This window comes from Parasteatoda tepidariorum, chromosome 1 (assembly GCF_982258835.1).
Source record: "Parasteatoda tepidariorum strain Cologne lab strain chromosome 1, Ptep-v5.0, whole genome shotgun sequence".
NCBI lineage: Eukaryota > Metazoa > Arthropoda > Arachnida > Araneae > Theridiidae > Parasteatoda > Parasteatoda tepidariorum.
In genome coordinates, this window is record NC_141755.1 from 72,467,745 (window position 1) to 72,494,230 (window position 26,486).

Genomic DNA, 26,486 nt, shown 5'->3' on the forward strand with positions numbered 1-26,486 from the left:
ATTACATGTTCTAACATGTAGTTGTAGAAGTGGAGAATTTATCATCAGCTTTTTATCTTGGAAACTCCTTTTTTAACACTAGGTTTTCATTTCTAAAACGTTCTTTAAAGTGTGAATTTATTTTATTTTATGTAGAATTTTAAAATTTCTGCAAATTTTGAATGATTAATAATATTTTATAATAGTATTTAATAATAGTATTTAAGAATATTTTTCATTTTTAATTCTTTAATTTTTATTGTTATAGAATTTTTTTTTCAGATGTATATAGAATTTTTTCAGATGTATACCTAATATATATTTTTTTATGCCAATTATAGTTTCTGACTGACAGACTTAATAGTTATTCTCTATTTAAATTTTTTTTTTATGATTAAATAGAAAGTATTTTTTCAGAAAAATTTTCTGTTTTTTTCCCCATTAATTTCTATAAATAGTTTAGCTACATACTGATATTTATTTTTGAGTAATACATGTTTTATTCTACTCTAAACAAAGTGTTATTTCAAATTATCTAATCAGCATTATGAATGTGTAAATGTAAGAAATAATTATCTTGATAAAAAAAATCACCAGACTTTAAGATTTTCTACACTTTAATATGAAAAAATAGCAACCCTAAATAATAACAATATTAATAATTTCTTTACCTCAGAAAAAGATTCTATTTGATAACCAAGTAGAGGTAAACTTTTAAGAGCAGCCACATCCTAAAACAAAAGTAGCAACTATTAATTAAAAGTTATTTATTTCTAGCAAAGGTTTTAAAAAATAAATAACAAAAGCAAAACGCACAATGAAATAAATATCAATATTTTAAGCTGGTTCGAGTTTTTGATATAAATTAGTTCTTAATTGTTTATTATAAAGAAGTTTAATGTAACAAAAGACAGATTTTGTCAAATTGCACCAAACATATATACTCTGTGGAAGGTACCAATATTACGTCATATATTAAAGGTAGTCAAATAAACTGAAAGGGAAAAAAAAAGAGGAAATATCATTAATGTACCTGGGTTATGGGACCTGTGTTTAATAATGCAAAAGTATGAATCTGATATACTGTTAAATGCTAAAACATTATATTCTAGGTAACAGAGAGTCTGCTGCAAAAGAATTAAAGTAAGAAAATTGGGGGGGGGGGAGGATGTGTTTTTACTTACAGAAGGCATACTGTCTAAGTAGAATTATTTATTACAAGACATGTTAAAAGACAAAATGTTAATTATACATCGAATAGTAGGAACGTTTCATAACACAACTTATGACGATTTGTAAACCTGTAACAAACTACCTATTTGCATAAATTAAAGACTTGAAATAAAAAAAAATTTCATCCTTGTTATTCTACAAAAAATATCGCCGCAACTCTTCTTTTTGAAATTGTATCAGTTTTTATGGGCTTTGGACAAATTCTGGTACTTTTCATCATCACAATATGTTTGTTACCTTTTTTTAATGTTTTTTTTTTATGCCTCGCCTATTATGTTTGAACACTCAAACTCCTAAATTCTATTTTCTGAGTAACTACTATTGTTAATTTTAAGATTTCACTAAATTCTTTGAGGCCTTCTGGTGTTGCCACGGAACGCCACCAAGCCTACCTTTTTTAATCCTTTTTTTTACTGAGAGGTCACGTCATGTGCGTGCACTTAGAGTTTACAGTATTCTCCGGATGCCCCCTGACGGGGACGGGACAGGGTTAAACTTTGATAATAATTCTACAAAAAATAAGTACAATATTTGACAAAAATACACCATACCTAACTCTGGAAAATAATTTATTAAAAGTAATATACTTTAAATCCATTAAATAAATAACTTTTTCTGTAAGAATATACACATTAAGCGCATAATTAAAAGGGAGGGTGTACTTAGAAATAAAAATCAGACATACCTCACTTGCTTTGTACTCATATAAAACCTTGTCTTTAATAACAAACCATTCCCTTTTCCAACTCTTTCCGACTTTTTTCTGCAAATACCCACTGATTGTGGATCCTTGATCATTAGCACAAACCTTAATATACACAAAGATTAATTCACTTAAGATAGCAATTTCAAGCAAAGTATTATTATCATATAAATACAAAAAAGTAGTAATGAAAATATGCAACCAGTGATTCCGCTAGACTTTGGTAACTATGGGTCCTAATGATACTTACATTTTTCTGGGTCCCTTTTAGCTAAAAGTGGACCCCAATTTAAAACATTAATTCTCTACTTCCTTACCCATCTATAAAATTCACATTCATGATTATTCTATATATTGATGGACAAAACAAGAAGAGTTAGATCTGAACAATTAAAGCTTTCAATTAAGACACTCCTGCATCGAGGGAAAGCGATGATATAATTTGATTCTCAGAATTATTATAATTTTCTCCTTCAGTTATTAATAAAGAAGAATTTTTTTTTTGCATGTATTTAAAGTTTGGTTATAAGTTTGCCTGCATAAATCTATTACAGCTCTTTTTTCTTCCTGCACAGGAAAATTACGCATCCCAGGGGATTTATCATAATTTATTTTTCCTGCCCTACAATTATTTTATTTTATAACCATCATTGAACAACCGACCCAATTTTTTGGGTTTATGACTACTAATTTTCCAACTCCGTAGCCTTGTAATTTTGAACCCAATCCAGAAGGCATGGGAACTCCTGGATCAGTATTGGGATAAATTTGTCTTCGTGGAGCACTTTTTTGAGGGAACTAACCCGCATTTGCGTTACATGGAGAGGAAGACAACGAGAATCTCCCACGGTTAGCCTGACAGCAAGGGGACTCTAACCCATGATCCATCTACAACTGAGGATATTTTATGTCAGCACTGCAGTTGGTGCAAGCTGGATGCGAAATTCGTAATGACCAGCTGGGATTCGAACCCGGTTCACCTCATTGGAAGACCAACGCTCTATCACCTGAACCATCATGGCGCCCCTACAATTTTTGTCACATTTAAAGTGTTAGAACGTGTAAGTGTAACTGACAACACTGAGCGTGTAACTGACAACACAGTGCTTAAAAAACTTTAAAATATAGATATTATAAACATTTTACCTCTTTCAAGACACTGGGTAAATTGCGTTTCCCTTTCTTAACATGTTTGTGTTCCGTTCTGAGGTGAGATTTAACAGCAATTTGTTGATTATCACTATCAGTTTCAGCTGATTCAGTACATGTACCAGAACCTGCAGAATAATTATGCATTTCTAACCAAATAGTTTGTGAGGAACAAAAATGACATTAAATTAAAAATTTGATAAAAAAAAAGCTTTTGATTATCAGAGTATTAAATATTTTTTCTGTGATACTTAATGAATATTTTGATGTAAAACTCATTTAAGTTAAAGAAAATAAGTTTTCCTTGTTAGAAAATTAAAATTTAAAAAAACTAAATCAAATATTTACCCGGTCCTAATTTTACATGACAATCATCACAAACACGCGCTATTCTATTCCCCAAATAAGGTAGTGATATGCGGTTACTTGAGCAAATTGAACATATAACCTGAAACAGAAACAAGATTTACGATTAGAAATTTTTTTTTGTGTCACACTATAATTGATTCTTAAAAAATAAAATACTAGAGCAGAAATTATTTCATTTCTACATATTTATCAGATGCCTATTCCATAACAGTTTTCTAAAAGCTAAAAGTATAAATTGAAACTCAAATAAATGACAAAGATTCAATCTATGTTGCAAAGATACAGTCTACAAATTTCAGAGTTTTCTAATAACAGCATTTTTTAAGTTGCAGGTTTGATATCTTAAATTTTCAACCAATTTACATATAGAAAATTAATGTAGCTTCCATTGACCTCAGAAATTTTTACATTTCTAGTTTTTAATTATTAAATAATCATGGTTCCCTCAGGGTTTAAAGTGGGGGAAAACCTATTTTGAAAGGATTTCAAACAAAACTGCAACAAAATTTTGAAATCTTTTTCTTTATTACACATGGCAAATGTTTATCAAAAAGCATTCTTATTTATTCTACATGTTAAGTTTATTCATGAAATATGAAGCATGAATTGATATATTATTTTTTATACAAACATATATTATAATTTGACTTAATACAAAATAATTTTAACCACATTGCAATAAAATCTTTGCAAAATATAATTATAATAGAAGCAAACATTTTTATTTTTTACCTTATTGTCTAATTTTTGTTCATAGTTTTATTGTGTTTGTTACAGGAATTTTTTACAGGTTTCGGCATAATAAAGGCAATATTCCCTTACAATTATGGGTTCTTCTTGGCATGCAATAACTCTGAACATTGCATTAAATTACAACAATGATATACATATTATTAAACTTCTAACTAAATCAGACAAAAATTTAATAATATATAGAGTCTGCCAATAGTAAATGCTTTCAATTTTATATCATCAATGCACATACACAGTTTTACAAAATTTATTTTAACAAATCATTTTAAATAAACATATGTTATACCACTAAATTTACTTAAAATACGCATTTTTGTAGGCAATTACAAAGGTGTTACCCCTTAAAAATTTGAGTAGATTGAATAAATTACTTTTCCACAAGCTCTACAGTGATGGCGTCGAAAAGTGACAGTGAATTCACTTGTACATAGTTGGCACATAGTGACACGAGAATCTGGAATCCATACTGGTGCTTTTCTCCCCAAAACAAATTCTGCTTCATCATCTTCCGCAGCTTTATCTTGCGTCTAAAATCATATGAATTAAGTATTTCATTCTAGAACTACTCAAAAGCAAGTTCAGAAAATAACTTGGATAACAACATGCTGCATTAAGCTGAAGGAATTTAAATTTATTTATTTAGATATTGTTATGCTAGGAATAGGACTGGGCTATAAATCGATATATCGCGACATATCGATTTAATGCCTATATCGGCAAACCGATACAGCAACTTTCATTCCAAGCGATGCATCAGAAATCTGATTTAAGCTGTCGAGTGAAGAAGACGATATAGCGATACACGCAAGGACTTTCTCTTACGTTCCGATGCCAACTCGCGCTGTGGAAGACGATATTGTTTCGTTTTGTTGAGACGGCCTTGACTGACGAGCGGTAGAATCAGAATCACTTTTGAGACCTTATATCGTTATATCACATGTTCGTTTTCGCACCTTCGCGATTTGAAATCGTTTCTTGTAGATTATTTTCAATGGGATTAACTTCGTGATCGCCGTCGTAACCTTGTTCTGAACGCAATCTATTATTGAAAAGAATTTTTAAAGAAAAGTTTCTTCATTAATTAGGTAAGTTTCTTATTTATTTTCTGACAAAACTTTTTTTATATTTTTAAATGTGAAAATTATCGGAAATCTAATTTAAGGCACCCATAAGGAATTAAATTACAAAGTAAATAAATTTGTTAGGTTATTTTTTTACTTTCTTTTAATTTATTAAAAACCTTTCGGATAAAACTTCTAATAATTTAATGGGCTTCTATTACTGATTTTAAATTTATAAATCTTGAGTTGTTTTTATTTTTAGAAATAAAGTTAAAGCAAAACTTATTTTTTGGACATAAGTCAATAAACTTTATTTGTTCAAAAGAATTTGAAAAGTTTGCGAATTTTATTCATTTCTTTTTTTTTTTTTTTATCAATTACTACTTCGTTTTATTAGAGAGTAAAATCATTATTTTTTTTTAATTTTCGTTTTATATTATTAGTTAATTAGCTAAATATATTACCGAATATCACAATTCTTTTGTTTTTATTTTTAAGAATTTAATTAAGAAACTTTGCCTTACTTTGTTTTTCGTTCATAATTCGGTCATTATTTAATTTAATTTAATTATTTATATGAAATAATAATAAAAATAGTGTTTAAGAAGCATTTTTTTCTAAAATTTATTTAGCTCTTTGTTTTAAGCATACAAATAATTTTTTAACGAACTTATTTTTTAAATTTTGTTTCTATGCTGTTAGGTAAATATATTGATAAATTTCACTTTTATTTATTTTTTTATTTTTAAACTAAGAAATCTTTTGTTATTTGCGTGATCATTTTTAGAAAATATAACAAAACTTGTGTTTACTTCTTCATTCAGAATTTGAACATTACGATCGAACTTAATAATTCTGTAATTATTTACGCATAATAGTACAAGCAAATATTGATTTGTTAAAAAAAGTTTCTTTTTTTTAAAAAAAAAATATATTTTTAACACTTTGTTTTAAGTGTATAATGAATTTCTTAACAAACTTTTTTTTTAATTTTTTAAATTTTCTTTCAATAATTTCAGCTAGATATCTTTATAAAATTCCCTTTTTATTTTTAAACTGAGAAATCTTTCAGAGAACGAAAATTTTAAGAAATTATTACAAATCTTATGTTTACGTTTTAGTTTAAAATTCGAACATTTTTAATTTTAAACTTCGGCTTTTAGTCAATTTAACTTTTATTTTAATTAAAATATGTTTTGAAATTTTAAAATCAGCTTTTGTTTAATAACAATATTTTTTTTCATTAAGGGTGTTTTAGGGGTTAGCTTAAATTAAGACTGCTTATACCTTATAAACGATAAAGAAGTGCAAATATTTCATTCTGTATCTACACACATTTTTTTCAATAAATATTTTAAGTAAGATTTGTACATCTTAGTCAATTTATTTAATATCTTTCTTTAGCAAAACATATATATTTTCAAATTTATAAATTGATTTAAATCAATATGCGTATGAAGTCTTGATAGAAATCTGACTTTCTGTGCCTTAAAGTAAATGAAATTCAAAAATACTATATCGCGATACATCGCTATATCGCGATGCAAAACTGACGATATATCACGATATATAATTTCTAATATCGCCCAGTCCTAGCTAGGAATTAAAATTAGTAGGGAAATAACTACATTTTATCACAGCTAAAAATACTGCTTTGAACTACGAAAATTTTATAATCTACTAAAATAAAGAATTTAAATATCTCAGGTGATTTTTTACAAAATATAAAAAGAATATTGTCGTTTAGAGAATTTAAGTTTTTGTAGTTAAAAGTGGTTCAGTTATTTCACATTAATTTTCAGAACTCTACAGTATATTTATCAATGAATTATAGTTATTTTTTTACATGGTTTATAACATTTCAACAGTAAATATAAATTATATTATTCAATAAAATTGCAAAGCATGTAAAAACAATTATAATTGATCAAAAATAAAAATCCTAAAAATAAATTTCATAACGCAAAACACATTTGTATATTACAAAAGGAAAATGTGAAAAAATTTGATATATATGATATGCATAGTAAAATAATAATTTATTTACATGTGTTTTTATAAAACCAGCAGAAAGGTTTGATGCAAGAAAAAAATTTATGAAGCAACTGAGAAACTTACTTTTTCAACTCAAAACCAGAATTTCCCCCGTATGTTTGCTACGAAATAAACATATTTCCTTGTAAACATTGTAAAATAGTCCCTCATTAGTAACTATTGATATTAACACTAGTTCTTAAATAAAGATTATATGCATCCATCTTGTTCAACACTCTGCATGCTTCTAAGGATAATTTTAAACAATAAAAATTAATTATTATAGTAAATTTTTTAGAAAAATTCTTCTCAGCAAGATTTAACATGATAGTCAACAATTTACTTTTGACCCACTGGCAGTTTTAATATTTTAATTTTTTCTGCCATGAAATTTTCATACTTTCTTTGAAAGAACTTTAGTTTACATTCATTTCCCACTTAAAAAAAACCATTGTATGAAAGATACTTTTTCTTTGATCCAATTCTAGATAGTCTCCTACCTAATTCTATGTAGATGGGTGCTTCAATGCAAATAAATCTGAGGCTTTTCTTCCAGGAGACCATTTTTAAGTAGAAAATGGAGTGAGGTTTTTTACTTGCAATCTCATTTGAAAGGATAAAAAAAAATCTATGACTTTCTACATGCAAAACTGCAGGTTTGTATATAAATCAGCAACTGTTGTTTTAGTAAAGGTAAATTAACAAGAAAAATTATTTTAATTCCTAAATAATTTTCTAAAAAATTTACAATAATTAAACACTTCATTGAAATTCATTAAATGACAGTCAATAAATGTAGAAGAATTGAAATTTGTAATTACTTTTTGTTGTAGCCTGGTATTTGTGAATGTGCTTCTTTTGGAAGCATTTTCTTCAATGGCTTTTGTCAATGCAATAATCCATTCTTGCCTTTCTTCCGGAGATCTAAAGAAAATATTTTTCTTTCATCAAACAAATAATTACAAACTATTTACACTTTCAGTCAGTGATAAAATGTTGTGAAAATAAAATTAATTCAAAGCGTTAATAAATGCACGTTAAAAACTTGCTACTAATAACTTCATTATAATCATATATAAGATGGAAAGTTCCATTGAAGTGAAAAAAAAAACATTCTGAAACTCTTTCTAATGATTATTAACACTTTGTCGAGCAGTAATTTTACACAGAAACTATGCTAATTCTCTGGCATAGTATCTTGTAATTGAAAATGAAAGTAAAATAAACATTCTATAAGTTGATTTGATGCCCAAACATTGTTAACAGATGGCAAATTAACTTGCCAATGATCAACAATGCACTAAGATTGAAAGCAAAGAAGGAATTAAAACCATTACAGGGTGCGTAGCCAAATCTTGCAACAAAAATAAGCACCTTTTAAGTACTTTTTAAGCACTCAAAAAATATTTTTTAGCACTATATACAGTAACAAAGACTTTACATGATCATGTTAATAACTAGATTCAGACAAAGAACTTTTTTTTTTATTATATTAGCCATTATAAAATAATCAAGAGATTTATTGGCTCGATATCAGAGGGAGGAAAATGAGCCAGAAATTGTAAATATCTTGCAAAATGCAGCTGAGTTGCACATGCAACTGCAATAATCTCACCAAACCCAGCTCAGTAGTCGTACATGCAGACTCGCAAGCATTTCATCAAACATGTAAAATGATTGGTGCTTTCATACGCTATATGGACAGGCTGTACACCAAAATGGATTGTGGTTAAATGAATTGAGAAAATGTTGAATAGAACAATGTGAAAAGCACATTTTTGCATAATACGTGCCAAAAATTGACAGGATTAAGAAATAAATCATTTTTGAAAAGGGAAAATTAAGCATTATTTAAAAACACTTGATGAAAAAAGTACCTTTAAGGGCTTTTAAAAAACGAAAATAGAAAATAAGCACCTTTAAGCACTTTTTAAAAACACTACGCACCATGCATCAGAAACAAGCTTGTCTAGTGGGAGAGGAAAGCATTCATCTTAAGTTAGGAATTGCTTTTAAGCTTCATTCTCAAATAAGCAGCTTCAACTTCATTCTCAAATAAGCAGCATATTAACCACAATAGGGATTGGACAAAAATTTTAAATATTTTGCTCTTTTTGAGATATTCATGTTGTTATTCATATGTCATGTTGAATTGTTAGTGACAATAATGTGACTTTTTCTACTTCATTTAGTTTCATAAGGATTCTATAAACATATGTAAAGGGCAATCATTGCGAAATACTTTGCATAGTTTATTTTAATTTTGAATACAGAATGGTATAAAATAAACAGTTGGAGTAACTAAAAGTGTGTAAAAAAAGGTAACATACCTAGCAGCCAAAGTGAAAGATCTTGCCACAGAGATGATGCTAAATTCGTTTTGGTAATCCTGCTGAATAGGAATGGCAACTTTCATGCCAGTGAGAGGCAACTCATGATTAACCCTGTATAACCCTTGCTGAACAGGTGTTAGATATAAAAGAAGGTCATTGAACTGAAAGAAGAAAATAAACAACTGACTATGTTTTCATGTAACTAAGAAATTAAATTTCAAATATTTATGATCATACATAATAAATGTAAATACTTTAGCAGAAATATATTTTACACAAAAATAATGTTTCACATTTGAAAACATAATAAAAGAACAAGACCTGCTGCCTTCCACAATTACATTTGTGATGGCTGTCGTCTAGTAAAATGAAAGAACAATTTTAAACCAATCTTATTCCCAATACTTTTATTGAACTTATTCTTATCATTTAATTGAAGAAAAAAAAAGATGTATTTGATAACCACAAGTTTATATAAAAAAGCAAACATCTAAAATAAAAAATTGACAACTTATCAATATAAAAGAGAGTGATGTAATTACGTCAAAAACCTCCTAAACACATATAAATGGCTTAAACACTGTTTACTTCATGTCTCAATTAGAAAAAAAATGTACTTCACTGAAGCACTTAAATGCTTTCAACAAGGAATGTTTGGGTGTTTTAAATTATATTTCTATAGATGAAAAAGTATTTTATTTTTTGTGAAACTGCCCAAGATTTTAGTTATTCTATAGAATAAAATTTTATAAATTATACAAACTAAAGAAAGAATTGTTTTAAATAATGAAATTTTAAATTAAATAAAACTTTTAAACAACATTTTACTTACTAAAACAAACCACCTCGGTTGCATTCCTTTTCGTGAGAGTTTCATCAATTCACCTTCCTTAATAAATAACTGAAAGAAATATATAAATTTATTCTTCCATGAAGAAAATCAAAAACAAAAAAATCTAAAAAGAATAGTTTTTTTTCCGGAAATTCGTTTGAGGAAAAAATAGGAGATAGAAATGTGCAGTTTGCTGCATTCTCCTTAGGAAACTAAAAATTTATTCTTATGGAGCTTGAAAATGAGTTGCAAAGTTTGCTGTCAAATGCTGCAGTAAACTGGAAATATTCCATAAGTATCTGATAATTTTGCTCTCAAACTGCGCCACATTGTTTCTGCAAACCATTGTTTTATAATTTTTTCCCACTAGCAGCACTATCTGTAAACTTTGTAATTAATTTTGAAACTCTGTGAAAATAGATGCTCTGGTTTCTTAAACAGAACATAACAAACTGTACTATTTCATATTCGTTCTGTTTTCTTCAATTCACTTTACATATTGTGGTACATTTTTGGGGACACCTGGTATAAAGCATTTGATAAAGCGAAACTAACTCATTTTGTAACCAACAGAATGATATTGATTTTTGACCTATACAAAGAACGTATACTAAACCAGTTGAGGCGTTCCAAATTTAGTACCAGCGAATTGCTAGATTTTGATTTACGTGTTAAAATAGATATATTATCTTAAAACAAGAGTTCTCAACCTATAGGTGGGTTTGCAGAAATGACACATTAACTATTTTATGAATTTCAAAACTTCTTGTGCTTATAAACTGAAACAGAGAAATGTGAAATGTTCATCTATTATTATAAACTACTCTTATTATGGAAATTTTTTTTATATAATATATATATATATATATATATATATATATATATATATATATATATATATATATATATATATATATATATATATATATATATATATATATATATATATATATATATATATATATATATATATATATTTTATTATAGAAACATACTTATATATATTTCAATATAGATACATACTTATATATATTTTATTATAGAAACATTTTTATAGAAACCTTCTTAATTTACCATTTGTTTGTCTTACTAATTTAATTGTATAACTATTCATGTTTTATAGTAATTTTTTTTAGATAAAAAACTCAAACTTTTGTTACATTTTATGCAATGATGGAAAGTTAAAAAACAATGTTAATTTTGAAATAGATCCTTAAACCTACGGAACATAAGAAATTCTGGTAATTCCTTTAATGTGAGGACTAAAATCGAAACAAAACTGTTTTGAATAGATGTTGAATTTAAAAATTACTAATTTAATTTTCTAACTTCGAAGTATTAACAGAGCCTTTTTACCCTAATTCAGCGATTCCCAAAAGGAGTTCTGCGGAAGCCTAGGGTTCCATTTAAAGGTCACTGGGGATCTGTGAGTTTGGACATTATTTGTTTCTTCTTCTTTAAAAAAAAAAAAAAAAAAAAAAAAAAAAACAGGAATGATTTTTGAAATTTATAATAGGTTTGAATCCAACCAATAAATGATTATTTATTTAATATTTAGATAATCTTTATGAAATTATTTTAAAGTAGAAGGCCAATAAAAAAGAAAAATCAAATTTTTAAAAATTTTGTTTTTCGTTTTTTCAATAACAATATATTAAATAAACTACTAATAGGATATGCATTTACAAACCATTGCATCAGTATTTATCATCAAACTTTAAAATAAAATAACTTACTTAATAAAGAATTATTTTTCACCGATAACCATTCTCAAAGTTATAACAGTTCCTGTTCAAAAACCATAATTTAGCTTATTTTATTTAATTTGATTGATGTATACACCAAAATATACAAGACTAAAAGACTCACAGATTGAATCTGAATAAACAAATATTGCCAACAAAATCGAGGAAAGAAAAAACAGGATAAAAAAACAGCATAGAATGCTAACTTTTAACAAAAATTAAATATAAATAAAAAAAATTAATTAAATTCTTCATATACACAAATAAAAATAATATCATTTGTACAAATAACCACATTTTGAAAAATAACTTCCAAATATTTTTTTATAATTATATATTAACAATTACAGCAAACAAACTGAATAATAACTCATAATTTAATAAATCTCAACTATAAATAAATAAAACAGAGAATAATTATTCATAGTATCGAAAATATTGAGACATAAATAAGAGAAGCAAATTTTTAAGATAACATACTCGTCCAGGTTTAATAATTTCTTTATGTCCCATAATGCTGTTTTGTATAGAAATAAGCTTCTGTGCATTATCCTGAAAAAAATATAAAAACAAATAAGTAAATAAGATTTGTAATCAAAGAGATAAAATAAAGACTTTGTTATTTTTAAATAATAAAAAGCAAGAAATAAGGCACCTATTTAAGACTAGAGTTTGACAATATACATGGGATTTGAATTTTACTCCTTACAACCTTTAGTGGGAGTGAAAATACTTGTAAAATTTTTGCGTAAATTGTTAGTTTTTTTCCTTGCTGTTGAATAAAGATTATCCATCAGAAAATCAATTAATCAGTGTAGAGAAAGTGATAATCTTTATAATGAATTCTGAATTAACCCTTTCGAGCCGACTGTCACATATATGTGCCAGCAAGAAACGCGCTCACTTCCCGACCGACACACCCGCGTGTCAGAGAGTTTTCTCGTTCACCCCCGACCGTCACTTATTTGTGCCAGCGTTTCGGAACGTTTTAAAAAATGAAATTTCTTCCAAAAGATGGCATTGTATGTCAATATGGTTTCAGATACATGTAGATTTGACCTTCTACTCAAGATGAAAGTACAGTCACGTGGTTTTTAGGGGAAGGAGTGGAGGGGGGGGAATGTTTTATGAGGGCTCTTTGAATTAGCACGTGATATTTATTTACAGTAAGCAAGGGAGTTTTTTTTTCTCTCGCTACCTTCGATTTTCGGATTAGTTTTCAGTGGATAATTAGATCTTGTAGGCTTGAATTTTTTTTTCTTTTTACCGTTATAATGTCGAAGCGTCGAAAAATTTTGACTGAGCTGGAAACAGAGGAAATTATGCAAAATATTTCAGATATTGATTCTGAAACAGATTCGGATAGTAGTGATAGTGACACTATAATGAAAATAAAATGTGTAAAATATACATTTAAACAAGAAATAACTTAAGTAAATAAAGTATCCATAGAAATATATATAAAGCATATGTCACTTAAATACTCTACAGAAGAATATTAAACAACGCGCTGATATTTCGGCAATTTCATGGAATTAGGCTTAACATCGAAAAACCCTCCGGCCCTGGGGAGACACACGCTAGAGAGGCTGCCGGCCTCAGCGGTAAGCGCGCTTTCGCGCTTTGCGTCGCGAAAGGGTTAAGGAAATTGTTATTACTCAAACATAGCCAATAACTGCAAGTGCTTTTTAAAGAGATATGAGAGAGATTTCAAAAGCAGTTGCAGTTATTTTATTGAAGCTATTGTAGTTAGTTATATTTTAAGTACTTTGTTTTGAATGAAATCGGAAAAGTCAATTTTAGAGCAATTCAATGACCTTCTCGGATTTCTAACATGCTGTTAAATGGTCAAAACAAAAGAAAGTATGCAAAAAATTTACGTTCCATACATTTTGTAAATAATTTTTTAAGAAACCTTAGTCTAAGTTACCTGCAATTAGCTAAATAAGCAAGCAATTATTCTACTGTGATTTTGTATAACATATATCTTAGTTATAAAAAGCTGTGTTATAAAATGGAGATAACTTACAAGCGTAAACTCTGTTTTAAAATTCACTTATCAAAAATTAATAGAGGAGTGAAATTATTCTCTAAAAAATTTTCTTTTGATAAGTCTAGAAATTTACTTGAAATTGAAATTATGACTAATTGCTCTAAGAAATATCAGCCAATTTTTAATAAAATTTCTGAAATAAATCAAGGAACAAAAGTTAACTTACACCATGCTTCATGCTATCATTAGCATGAGTAGCAACTTCACTGACAATTTGTAGAGCTGCAACAGTATCCTGATAGTCTACATGTTCTTCAGGCAAATGGTGTAAGTACTCTTGAAGCAATAATCGATACTGAGGTATCCTTTGAATAGGTTTTAACATGAAATGATTTAAGGCCAATCTCTTGCACCTGGCACTAGCCTATGAAAACAAAAAAGATAACTTTAAGATTCGCATAAAAACATGACTTAAAACCTCTTGGATGTTATCCATTTTAAAAAGCATAAAAAATTCCTAATTGCTATAGAATATTTTAAATTAAAATACCTTGAGCAGTTTGTTTCGCTATATTCAATTTTACTACGCATAGCACAAATGGCATGAGAGGTGGAATAATTATGACTGTGCCAAACCTAAATGGTATTAGGTAATCTATGTAAGTTGATCAAATCAAGTGCTATTGAATTGAAGATGAAATTTGTATTCGTCTTAAAAACCAATTCATTTTTTTTCGATCCATTGCGATTCATTTTCGACCCAGCATTGAAAAATTGTTGCTAACGAGGGTGAATACATTATTGATTAAAAATAAAATCTTGATAACGAATATCAAATGCACCGAAACGACATTACTTTCCAGTGCCCCTAATATTTGATCAGCTTATTATTTGACACAGGTTTAATATTTTACCCTTTTTTTTCTTTTGTTGAAAAGTTACATATTTGAACTGCTTAAAGAGATCATCATAGACTATAAAAAATCGTTCTTAATTTTTAAACAAAAGATTTAATACTTGAAATCCTAATCTAACTTTTTCATATTGCTGTATTTTAGAAAAAAGTGACAATAAAAGAATAATGTTCAATAGAAACGCTCTTTAAAAAATGCTGTCAGAATAAAAATGATGATGGAAAGAAAAGTTAATAATAAAAAAATCAAAAGAGAAACTGAAAAAAAAATTTCTTAGCTCTGAAATATAACTTTATTGTTGAGAATTACAGTTTTCTATGTTACTAGTTATCTATCCTACCATACAAGAAAAAGGTGACAACAAAAAAAAATAAAGTCTATTAGAAAAGCTCTGTGAACATGAATTGCTTTAGTTAAAACAGAAAAACAAGTATAAATGAAACAAAAAAAATTTCTCAATCTTTAAAACATAAAGTATTGCAAAAACAATAAAATTGACTTGCCTGAATATAATTACAAAAAAAAATAATCAGCATTACAAAACTCATCGTTCAGTATTAAGTAATTTAGCTCCGATTCTTCAAATTTCGTTTTTCTGTGCGTCTTTCAGAACATAAGTTAACAAGTTTTAGAACTCAACAAATATGCTTATTCTTAATTAAATTTCCTCCAAACAAACTTCATAGAAAAATAATTTTTCAAATAATATTTTGCCCAATATTTGGTTGCCCGAATATTAGGCAAAAGGGGTGAATACCAAATAGTGACCGAATATTCCATACAACCCTAATATAAAGAAATGATTCCTCATTCAGATGTACACACAAAAGCAAAAAAGTTTTAGGCAAAGAATAAATTTTACAAATAATAGAATGTTGAATTTTTGTACATAGGCTGCGAAAGTGTGGCAGCAAAGGTCCCACAAGATACCTCAAACCAACATAAAATCAAAAATATATGCACATAAAAACGTTAATATATTTTTCTCCAAGAAAAATTAATTAATCCAAATATTAGCAAATAAAAAAGTTGAGAAATACCAAATGCAAAAAAAAAAATAATAATAATAAAAATTATGCTATAACATATTTTATGTAAGCATAATTAAATAAAAAAGCCATCAAAAAACAATTTAATATTGAACAAATTTATAACAACTTACTTCAAAATCTTTAACAGCTTGAGCAAAAAGAGGATATTTTTTCTTTGACTCTTCCAACAATGACACATTATATTCAAAATCTTGTATGTACCAAGAATACAACTTTAAAAATGGACCCATTTTGACAATTACATCTGCAATTTTTCCGATTTTATCCCTAAATATTTAAAAATCTTAAAGTTAAATTAGAAAGAATTATATATTTATAATGATACATGTTATTGACAAGAAACATTTCATAAATTCTTTTTTAAAACAAAACAAAGCGCAGTATGCATGGATTAAAAAAAATTTTACCTAAAAATAATGTTTCTTTTAAATTACATTCAATTAATAAAATTTGTTTTCATAGCTGAAAATTAAGTAAAAATATTAATCAAACTAGATTTTTAAAGTTATTAAATTACCATTTTGTTACTCTAGAAACATTGTTTAACTACATTTTATGTTTAAACTGATAAAGTTATGTAAATAACAATTAACTTAGTGGTTGCTGAATGAGCAGACTTAATTATCTGCTTTTTATGTCTTTAAAGTGTCATTAGTTAAAGATTAAAGAAATAACTTATTAATTCTTGAAAAGTTTTAATGAATTCATGACAGAAAAAAAAACTCTTGATAAGGTTTCTTAATGCAACTGTAACAGACAGTAATAACGACACTGTGGTTAAAAAATTGATAGAAAAAAAAGAAAAATTTATTTTTTGGATAGAAATATGTAAAGAAATGAGATTTATAGATTTTATCCAATGGGTAGTAGGCATTAAGCATTGTTTTTAACATGAACCACTATTAGGAATTGGTAAGAACTATAAATATGCCCATATTAACTGGAGCTCCATATTAAATAAAGATATAAATTGTCATAGTATTTATATTTATACTTTTCATGCTTGATAAAGGTATATGTCTTAAAGTAAAAAGATACAAGTAATCATACTATATTTTTATATAGGAATGCTATTAAAAGCAGAGCTATCTATGATACTTGAGAATTGAAAAATTCGGGGGTAAAAAGTGATAACCCATACCTAATAAAAATTTTCCCTCTTAACAGTAAATAATTAGATTCAACCAAAGCTTTCATTCGGCTTAAACAGTTCGAGTTTGTGTCGAAAGACAGCTACCCAATACTTTGCAATAGATGTATCAGGAAAATCTGCTTAATCATAAAATTAAAAAAATGGGGTTATCACTTTTTACTACACAGGACTTAAGATATTAAAACTTTAAAAAAAAAAAATCACAAACCAGTTTTCTATTCTGTCTTTTAACTCCATGAGTAAATTTTCATTCAGATGTTGAAGCTGTGGGAGATGGTTTAATATTTGGGATAATGCGTCGTCTGGGACAACATTCATGCCCTTTTGTTGATTGGCAGCTTCAATTGCAGCTTTGAAATCCTATAAGATAACTATAGTTACATAGGAAAGTATCAAGCAGTTAATTATAATAGTTAACAGAGGATTTATTCTGCATACTCTCTCTCTCTCTCACACTTAAGACATTCTAGAAAAATTTTAGAACTTAATATAAAATATCTACTTAATTACACTAACTTTTGCATTGGTCTTGAATTGCTTCCGGGTTAAATATTAATTTTAAGTTAGTTCTTACTTTCAAAAACTGGTAATAAAATTTATAGAAACATTATTGAAAGTTTACTGCTTTACCTTTTCAATTTGATATTTTGAGAAAAAAAATCCTTCACAGATATTCTCTCGAACAGAAATTTGTTTTTAAAAAAAATAATTAGAAAGATAAAGATGTGAATTTTTTAATGTTCTTTTAAAAATTTTGCTAAAAGTTTCTTTAATTTTCCGAGGATGCTGGTAAGCTTATCTCATGGAAAGTAAAGTTTTTTTCCCTCTTTTCTCATGTATAAATTGCTTTTACAAGTTAATATTTTTTTTAACTATCATTAGACCTCGTATACTAAAACTTTAAAAATTTTGACTAATTTTGTTTATTTCAATTCCAATATAATATATATATAAACATATTTGTTGGTGTTCATTACTCATTTTCTTTCTCTACCTTTATTTATTATCAATTGTTTAATACTTTTACTGAGTACATCAGTAATTGATCCAAATAAAAGATATTACTGTGATAATGATCTTTCTATAACGGGAATTTCTGAGACAGAAATCATTAACTTTTATTGTGCTTTAAATGAAATAATTTAGTTTGCAAAACATGATGTACAGCCTATAGTTACTTCATATAAACAGCAGCTATTTTGCGAAATAAAAGAAAGAAGACTCAGTAGTCCAAAAGACTTATTTTACACTTTAATTTTAGAATTTCTCATTTTTAGAAAATTAAACATTAATATTTTGCAACAAAAACTATTGTGCTTCAGAAATGGCTAAAATAGAGTAAAAATTCAGAATAATTATATAGAAAATTATTTTAAACTTTCTTCAATAATAATAATCTTTGAAACATGTGTTTCTTAAAAACATTCTAATAACCCATCTCTCTTAAACTAGCAAGGTCATTTTTTAAATGAATCACTAAATCCTAAAGAAAATAGAAAATTATACAGACAAATTCTAAAGAAAATTATTACAAAATAATAACAATTGTAACAATTTAAAAAAAAAAAAAATCTTACCACATTGAGCAATTTCAAAGTATCAACAAACACTTCTTCAGATGTCATTATTTCCTGAGCTATGTAAAAAATCTTTTTCTGCTTTCGTTTCATAGCAATCTCTGTTAAACTGGTTGATCCACCAGGTGGCACTTCATTATCACTCTCTTCAGAAGATGTCATAGGCCACATCTCAGAGTTGGAAGAGAGTACACTGGGAGATTTTTTCAAATTAGCACCAAGCTCTCGCCCAGGACTTCTTTCTTCTGATTCGGTTTCAGACATAATAGGAGTATTAGTTGCATTGCTGTCACCCCCTACATCGGAGGAGGACTTATGCCTATTAATAATAATTTTCAGCTCATTTTGTAATGTTTGAGCAAGATCTAACAGTTCATCTGTGTCGTCATCATCATCTTTCTCATCACGAGATGTCATACCCTGGGACAATGTCTCCAGAGACGTTTGTACTGATTTTTCAGAGCAATCTAACCGTACAGGAGATGTTTCCTTGTCAACAAGTGAATGCTCACCACAATCTGACTGGACATCAACATAAAATTTTGAAGTCCTTCTAGCACCTTTCCCTGGATCTGACTGGCGACGTTTTGGGACAGATTTTTTATCAACAAAGAACCGACTTTCAACTTCATCGGTTGCACTCCAATCAACTATCTCAAATTCTTCACTTTCTGGACAAGTATCATACCAACTAGAATGAGATTTTTTGGGATTCTTCACTTTCTTCCGCCTAGGATTTGGTGTCACTTTTACAGACGAGTTTCTTGAATCAACACGATCAGGACTAGGAATGTTAGAAGCAAGTATTTCATTACCACATTCATCTAAGATTACATTGCTTCGATGGACTTCAGCTTGAACTGGAAAAGCCACGTTGGCATTCTCATCATATTCAACATTTGACTGCTTCGGCCTTCTTTCCGGTCTTATAGGGGCACTATGTGATCGTGCAGCCTTTGAAGTAACCTCCAAAGGTTTAGCCTCAGGCCTATGATCATGACCAAGACTATGAAATCGCTGTTTTTCAGTCTTTTTCTTTCTTGAAGGTGGATGAACTAGAGACCCAGATGTTACTGTCTCAACAATTGTTTCAGTTTTTTCAGTTGCTGGCAAATCATCTGCACAAGCTTTCTTAGGTTTCGGCTTGCGATCAAGAGAACGAAATTTTCTAGGTGGGGGTGGTGGAGCAGGCAGAGGGCGACCTGATAGCTTTTCTAGACTTGATGACTGAGATAAACTAAGATTAGACTTTTTACCATTTTTATTTACAGATGTATAAAGATGTTTCAAATCTGTCTTTTCGGGCATACTAAGGAAAGAAGTTCTTTTTTCAACATCAATATCACTTAAAGATTGACTCCTCCTAAGGTTTTCTTCAGGAGGCCTTTCTACTTTAGTTATTTCGACAGTCCGTGAGCGCAACCTTCGATTTCGAGGAGGTGCCTTAGGAACAACATTACTTACAACTCTTTCCGTAGAACTTTTCTCAGTAAGTACAGAACTTTCAATATCATTACTTGATATAGCTTCATTTTGTTTTACATCAGATGCATTACAAGCAGGCATGGAATATTTTGGTAACACTGCCTCTGATTGTTCTGAATTTTCATAATCGTGTGAAGAAAACCCATTATCAGAAAGAAAATGTTGAGTTTCATCGTGAATTTCAAATGTAATGTTGGGCTTTATATCAGATGACCTTTCTTCCTGGTTATCTGATGTAGTTAAATAAACTTGCGATACTTGCTGCGATGGAGAAAATCCAGAAACTGGTGGAGGAGGTCGTGGTGGTGGAGGAGAACCAACTTTGGAATTTGTAGGAGGAGGGGGTCTAGGAGGAGAAATAGTTCTTTTTTCATTTACAATAGTAGTTACAGTATTTTCTCTTTTAGGTTTTTCAGGAATTTGGGGTGGTACTTTTGATTTTTTTACCATTTTGTCTTCAGGGCGACTCAATGTTAAAGGAAGAGGGGGCCTTTCAGGTGTAGCTTTTTTCCTTGTAAGACTAGAGCAAGTTTCTCCATTTAATAATACTTCTGGGGAAGATTTAGTGGCTTTGAGAGGTTCATGTTTGGAGGATATAGTATTTATCTTTTTCAAAGATTCATTTTTCAATACCAAGTCAAATTTTCTATCTTTTAATTGTTTATTGCTATCTTTAGATTTAGATTGCAAGCCAACAAATTCTGTTTCTTTTAACCCAGCAACTACTAATGGCCTGCTTTTAGTAGCAGCTGAATCTTTGGACAATTTTGTTTTCAATCTGGGAGATAAAGAAAGACCATTAATGCATTCAGAAGCTAAAGTGTAGATGCCTGATTCATTACTTTCTTTTCGCTGACTTTTAGATTTTGGACTGATAATAGGTTTTGGTGGAAGGGGTGGAGGAACTCTTTTTTTATTAGTCTGAACTCTACATGATTGTTTTTGCACATCGTTTAAGGGACCTACTTTACCTGAAGGTTTTTGCGTAGTAGGGGTTTGACTAGATTGTTTCAACCGATTCTTCATGTCTATGCTACTACTAGCTACAGGTGAAAATCTGCCGTCATAGCTGCCTAGACTAGCTGCATCCATAGGAGCATCAGAAAAATTTTCATCTTTAAGAGTTACAGTATCAGCAGTATAATAGCTACCACTACAAGTACTAGGATCACTAAAGGTGTCCATTTTATTATCAAATTTATACCTATTAGTGAGTTCATAGTCCATTATATAATCAAAATTGTCCACATCTTTATAGTCACATGAAGATTCAGTTTCATCATCTGCAAATCGTATTCCATCATAACCAACTGGAATGTTTTCTCCTATACTTTGCCCCTTAGCTCGCATTTCTTTAAGTTTCTGAGAAACTACCTTGGCCCTAGCTTTAGCGATTGCATCTGCTGAAGGCTTGGGAGGTTTTTTAGGAGGTGTTTTTCCTTTATCAGATACCATTTCTATGGCTTTGTTCGAAAATAAAATCGCCAATCTGAAGCAGCACGTATCATACAAAGAATCTGGTGAGATTTGCTGCTGAGGGGAGTCAACAGATTTTACTTCTGCTGTTTTAGAAGGAGAAGGTGTTGCCAAAGGTGCAGTATATTTTACCTTCTCAAAAGTGGGACTTTTATTTTCTCTCTCTTTATTTAAATCAACATCAACAAAATCAGCATCTTTTATAGGTCTGTATGAACCTATCATTCCTGCCCCATTTTCATGTTTAGCTGCATTTTCTAAATCATATTCCCCCGTCTTTATATCAGTAGCAACTTCTGTATGTTCTTTTTTCTCTACTTTGGGTTGAAATATTTTTCCTTTTAAAGCAGAGATGTTGTCACCAATAGAATGGAGAACTGATGGTTTGGCATCTTTGACGGAAGATTCATGGGTTTGAATTTTTGGTGCAGGTCCTAATGGTGCCTTTGTCACCTTGGTATCTTTTACATCACATGGCTTCACATCTGAAGGTCCATCAATTTGAATTTTTGGTGCACTTCCACCAGCCTCAATGTCACTTTTTAAAATTTCATTGGATGCCTGAGGAGTTCTTTGCGCAACCTCTTGATGTTTGAGTGCAGACTTAGTTTCAAATGTATAACCTGATGTTTCATGTTTAGTTTCAAATGTATAACCTGATGTTCCAGGTTTTTCTTCTAAATCTGTTGAAAACATGATGTCATCATTCATTCTGACCTTTTTTGGTCCACTTACTTTTTGTTTTACAGGTGTATCTTTCCCAACAAATGAATCCAATAGCTTTTTCATGCCACTTTGCTCTTGCTTAGGTTTATCATCCAATTTTTTATTCCCTGCTTTAGAATCTGAAGTCAATGGTTGATCAACAGCTACTTCTTTTTGTTTTACAGGTGTATCTTTGCTAATAAATGAATCAAATAACTTTTTTACACCACTTTGTTCCTGCTTGGGTTTATCCTCTAACTTTTTACTTTCCTGTTTGGGTTTATCTTCTAACTTTTTACTTTCCTGCTTGAATTTATCCTCTAACTTTTTACTAACTACTTTGGAGTCTGTGTGACATGGTTGCTGAACAGGAATTTTTGTCTTTTCTACAACATCATATATATGATCCGAATCACTTTTTGAAGTTGATGGCTTTTTATGAGTCAAAGAATCTAAAAAGTTTTTGAACCCTCGAGATCCATCTGAGCTAGATGTTAATGTTTCTTTCCATGACAAAGAACGTTTAAGTTCTTTATTTTTTAATTCTTTCACTGTTTTAGACTCATCTTGAACTTTTGAGCTGTCGTGCTTTTTAGCACCTTTTTTACTACTATCAAGTTCTTTGTCTGCGTCTTTTTCAGTTTGATTAGTGAGTAAGCTTTCTCGGAAAGAATGAGACTTTTTTACACTTTTATTCTTTTTGTCAGTCTTGGAAATAGTTTTCTCAGAATCTTTTAAAACATCAGGTTTATCATGCTTAAATGAATCCAAAAATTTTTTCATGCTTGTTGCACTCTCTTTTGGTTGTTCTTTTGCAATTTCTTTGTTGTCAGCTAGGTTGGTGGAGGTGTGCATATCTGTAATATTTAAACATTTGCTTTCTTTCTCAGGCATAACTGTTGGTGTTTTTGGAGATAGTACTTTATTATCTTCTTTATCACAAGCATTTACATCTACCAAGGACACTTTATTATCTGGATGCATAAATGAATCAAACAGTTTCTTTACACCATGCAATGGATCTTTTTGTTTCTCCTTGTCACTTACTTTAGATTGTTCAACAGCAGATTCTACTTGTTTACCAGTTTCTTCTGCACAAACAATAACAGGTACATTTGCATTAATATTAGAATTTACTCTAGATGAACTATCAGGGAGTTTAGATTGTTGTAAAGGCTGTTCACTGGACTGAAGAGTGACAGGCACTTTTATATTGATATCCATATCTCCATTAAGAGTAGGAGCATCAGCTGATGATGTTTTAGTATCTGGATGTATAATAGAATCAAAAAATGTTTTCACTTTTTGCAAGCTGTCTTTAGGTTTCCCTTTATCACTTTCTTTACTTTCATCAGAAATAGGAGGTATGGAGGCACCTGGTAACTCAAATTCTTTGTTAGTTTTTGTGTCTTGAATAATTTCTGGAACTTTCTTATCACTGGACTGAATAGTAACAGGTACTTTAATATTTATGCCCTTATCACCTTCTGGAGAAGATATTTCATCTGATGATTTACTTTCAGGATGTTTAAAAGAATCAAAAAATTTCTTGATCCCAGATTTAGACTCTTTATGGGGAGACTTAGAGACATTTGCATTTTCATCCATTTCAGTGTTTTCCTCCATTGCACAATCACTAGTTTTAATTTTTGAATCACTTGAATCTGATTTAAAAGAATCTAACATTTTTTTAAGATTGTATTTTGATTCTTTGGGGTGGTCTTTTGAATCTTTAGCATGGCTTTTTGAATCATCGGTGCTACTGCTACTAACTTGTTTATCCTTGGCAGGAGAATCAGTCTTAGTAGAACTGAATAGATTTTTTATTCCATGTTTTTCAGCTTTGATTTGTTTCTTATCACTAGCATTTGAACTTGAAGAAAGCTCTTTACTGGATTTGTTTTTATCAGATTGTGAATCGTGCAACAAATTATCAAAGAAATGCTTTACATTTTGTTTGCCACCTTTTTTCCCTTGTTCATCAGGAAGTTTTTCAGCTGTCTGAAGTTCTGTCGGCATTTCATTGCCTCTTATCATTTCATCTCTTTCATCAAGATCTCGATAAGAAAAATTATCCTTTTTTGGAAGTTGAATGGGTGCTGGATGGAAATCGCTTTGCGAAGTGTGCATTTCCTCTGATTCAGAAGCAAGATTAGATTCATTAAGGGCAGATTCTGTTGCTGGAACATCACTGAAAAAAATTAATCAAATATGACTAAATAAAAAAGGGTAATCCATTTTTTAATGCATAACTTGCTTAATTTAGTTTTAAACAGAAGCGTTTTGGAAAGTTTTATATTTTTTTTGGACATAACAGCTAAAAATCATGTTTAATAACAGATAAGAATCATGGTTTAATAACAGATAAGAATCATGGCAAAAACAAAAACCATGTTTTTTAGCTGTTATGTGACTGAATACCAAATTACAATCTGTTACCACATCACTATAGGATGGATTGATAACATAAATGCTTAAAAAAACTAAACCATTTTCATAACCATTTCAAACATTCATAAGTTTCGATAATTCATGTAACCTTGATAATTCATGTAATTCATTCTTGATAATTCATGTAACCAGTAAAAACCTTGATTTTTATTGTTAATTTTACACTATGATTAAAATCCTGGACACAAAGAAAGCCAAAAGAATGTTAAACATTATGTCTAATTGATATAGTCATGGTTACACTTTATTTTGTAGTTTGCATATTTTCTTAACATTTATTCATCATGACAAAGCTAAAAAAGTTCAACGGTTGAGAAATATGAGCTCTGAAATACTAAAAGTTAGCAATGTTATAAAAGGGCTTTTAGAGGTTTATTTACAGTGCATTGAAATATATTAACAAATTCAACAAAAACACCATGTCCAGTGTTTTCAATAGTGTCCAGGGTCTCAAATTAACAAAACAAAAAAATACACTGTAGTTCTAACAATATCAATGGTCTCCTTACTCTTTTTCACACAAATAGTTAAATAAAAAGTTTTTTTACATAAACTTGTCTTATTTTAAATACCTTTTTTTTCTTTAATAATATAGATAATTTAACCAAAAATTATATGCAACTATAATATTTTGAAAAGCGTTAGATAGATTTATAAGTAAATAATTTTTAGACGAAAAAAGTTCATATAAAATGATGAGATTACTTATAAGCAGAAGTGATCCTTATGAAATGCAAAAATTACTAGTTATGGCTTAGACAGCAAATTTGTTGTTATATTAGATATCAAATCAATTTGTAATAACAGATATTAGATACAAAAAGATTGTGAGCATTAAGAATATTACATTTAAAAGAATAAAATAAAAAAATAAAAAACAGATTTAGGAACAAAAAATAAGTTAAAAATATATTAGAAATTTAAAAATTATCTGTAAAAAATATAAAGTATTATATTTAAGCATGTACTGATCAATTCAATAAAAAAGATAGAAAGAATATAAAGCAAAGACATAAACTTAAATTTTTAATATGCAAATGTACAATATTTTAAAAATAAAATTTATTTGCTTACCTTTACCCATATATAATTCATAATGCTGCATTGTAAAACAGTACAACAAAAAGAATAATTAAACATAAAATAATATAAGAATTATTGTAATTCATTAACACACATAAAAGAAATTTATAAGTTGAACAATTGACACAAATTAATAGTGCAACTAAAGAGGCAAAGGAATGCCTTGTAACTAACAATCAAAAGTAACTGAGCAATTAAAAAACAAGAAAATATAGACTATCTAGCCTATAGGTTATTCAATAAGAACTAAACACTACTAGGGGATCATTGCAAGCTCATAGATAACCTTGGATAAAAGCTTTAAGGCTTTATTTATTTATAACTTTCTAGGATTAACTTACAATGAAACTATTATTTAAAAAAATTTGAATTACAGAAATCTCATAGTCTTGAACAATAATCTAAA

The 26,486-nt window shown here is 28.9% G+C and overlaps 1 protein-coding gene across 2 annotated transcripts in view; it reads right to left on the reverse strand.

Annotated features, from left to right (window-relative positions):
• LOC107449669 (uncharacterized) overlaps positions 1 to 26,486 on the reverse strand; it is a 50,948-nt gene that overhangs the window by 7,417 nt on the left and 17,045 nt on the right. For both annotated transcript variants that reach the window (XM_043048971.3, XM_071179646.2), the window contains exons 7-19: positions 18,881 to 24,737; positions 17,512 to 17,663; positions 16,261 to 16,417; positions 14,411 to 14,608; positions 12,672 to 12,743; positions 10,447 to 10,515; positions 9,612 to 9,775; positions 8,103 to 8,205; positions 4,558 to 4,713; positions 3,413 to 3,512; positions 3,062 to 3,192; positions 1,898 to 2,020; positions 651 to 710 (exon numbers count right to left, since the gene is read on the reverse strand). In XM_043048971.3, the coding sequence (XP_042904905.2) occupies positions 651 to 710; positions 1,898 to 2,020; positions 3,062 to 3,192; positions 3,413 to 3,512; positions 4,558 to 4,713; positions 8,103 to 8,205; positions 9,612 to 9,775; positions 10,447 to 10,515; positions 12,672 to 12,743; positions 14,411 to 14,608; positions 16,261 to 16,417; positions 17,512 to 17,663; positions 18,881 to 24,737 (7,342 nt within the window). The remainder of the gene's footprint in view (positions 1 to 650; positions 711 to 1,897; positions 2,021 to 3,061; positions 3,193 to 3,412; positions 3,513 to 4,557; positions 4,714 to 8,102; positions 8,206 to 9,611; positions 9,776 to 10,446; positions 10,516 to 12,671; positions 12,744 to 14,410; positions 14,609 to 16,260; positions 16,418 to 17,511; positions 17,664 to 18,880; positions 24,738 to 26,486) is intronic.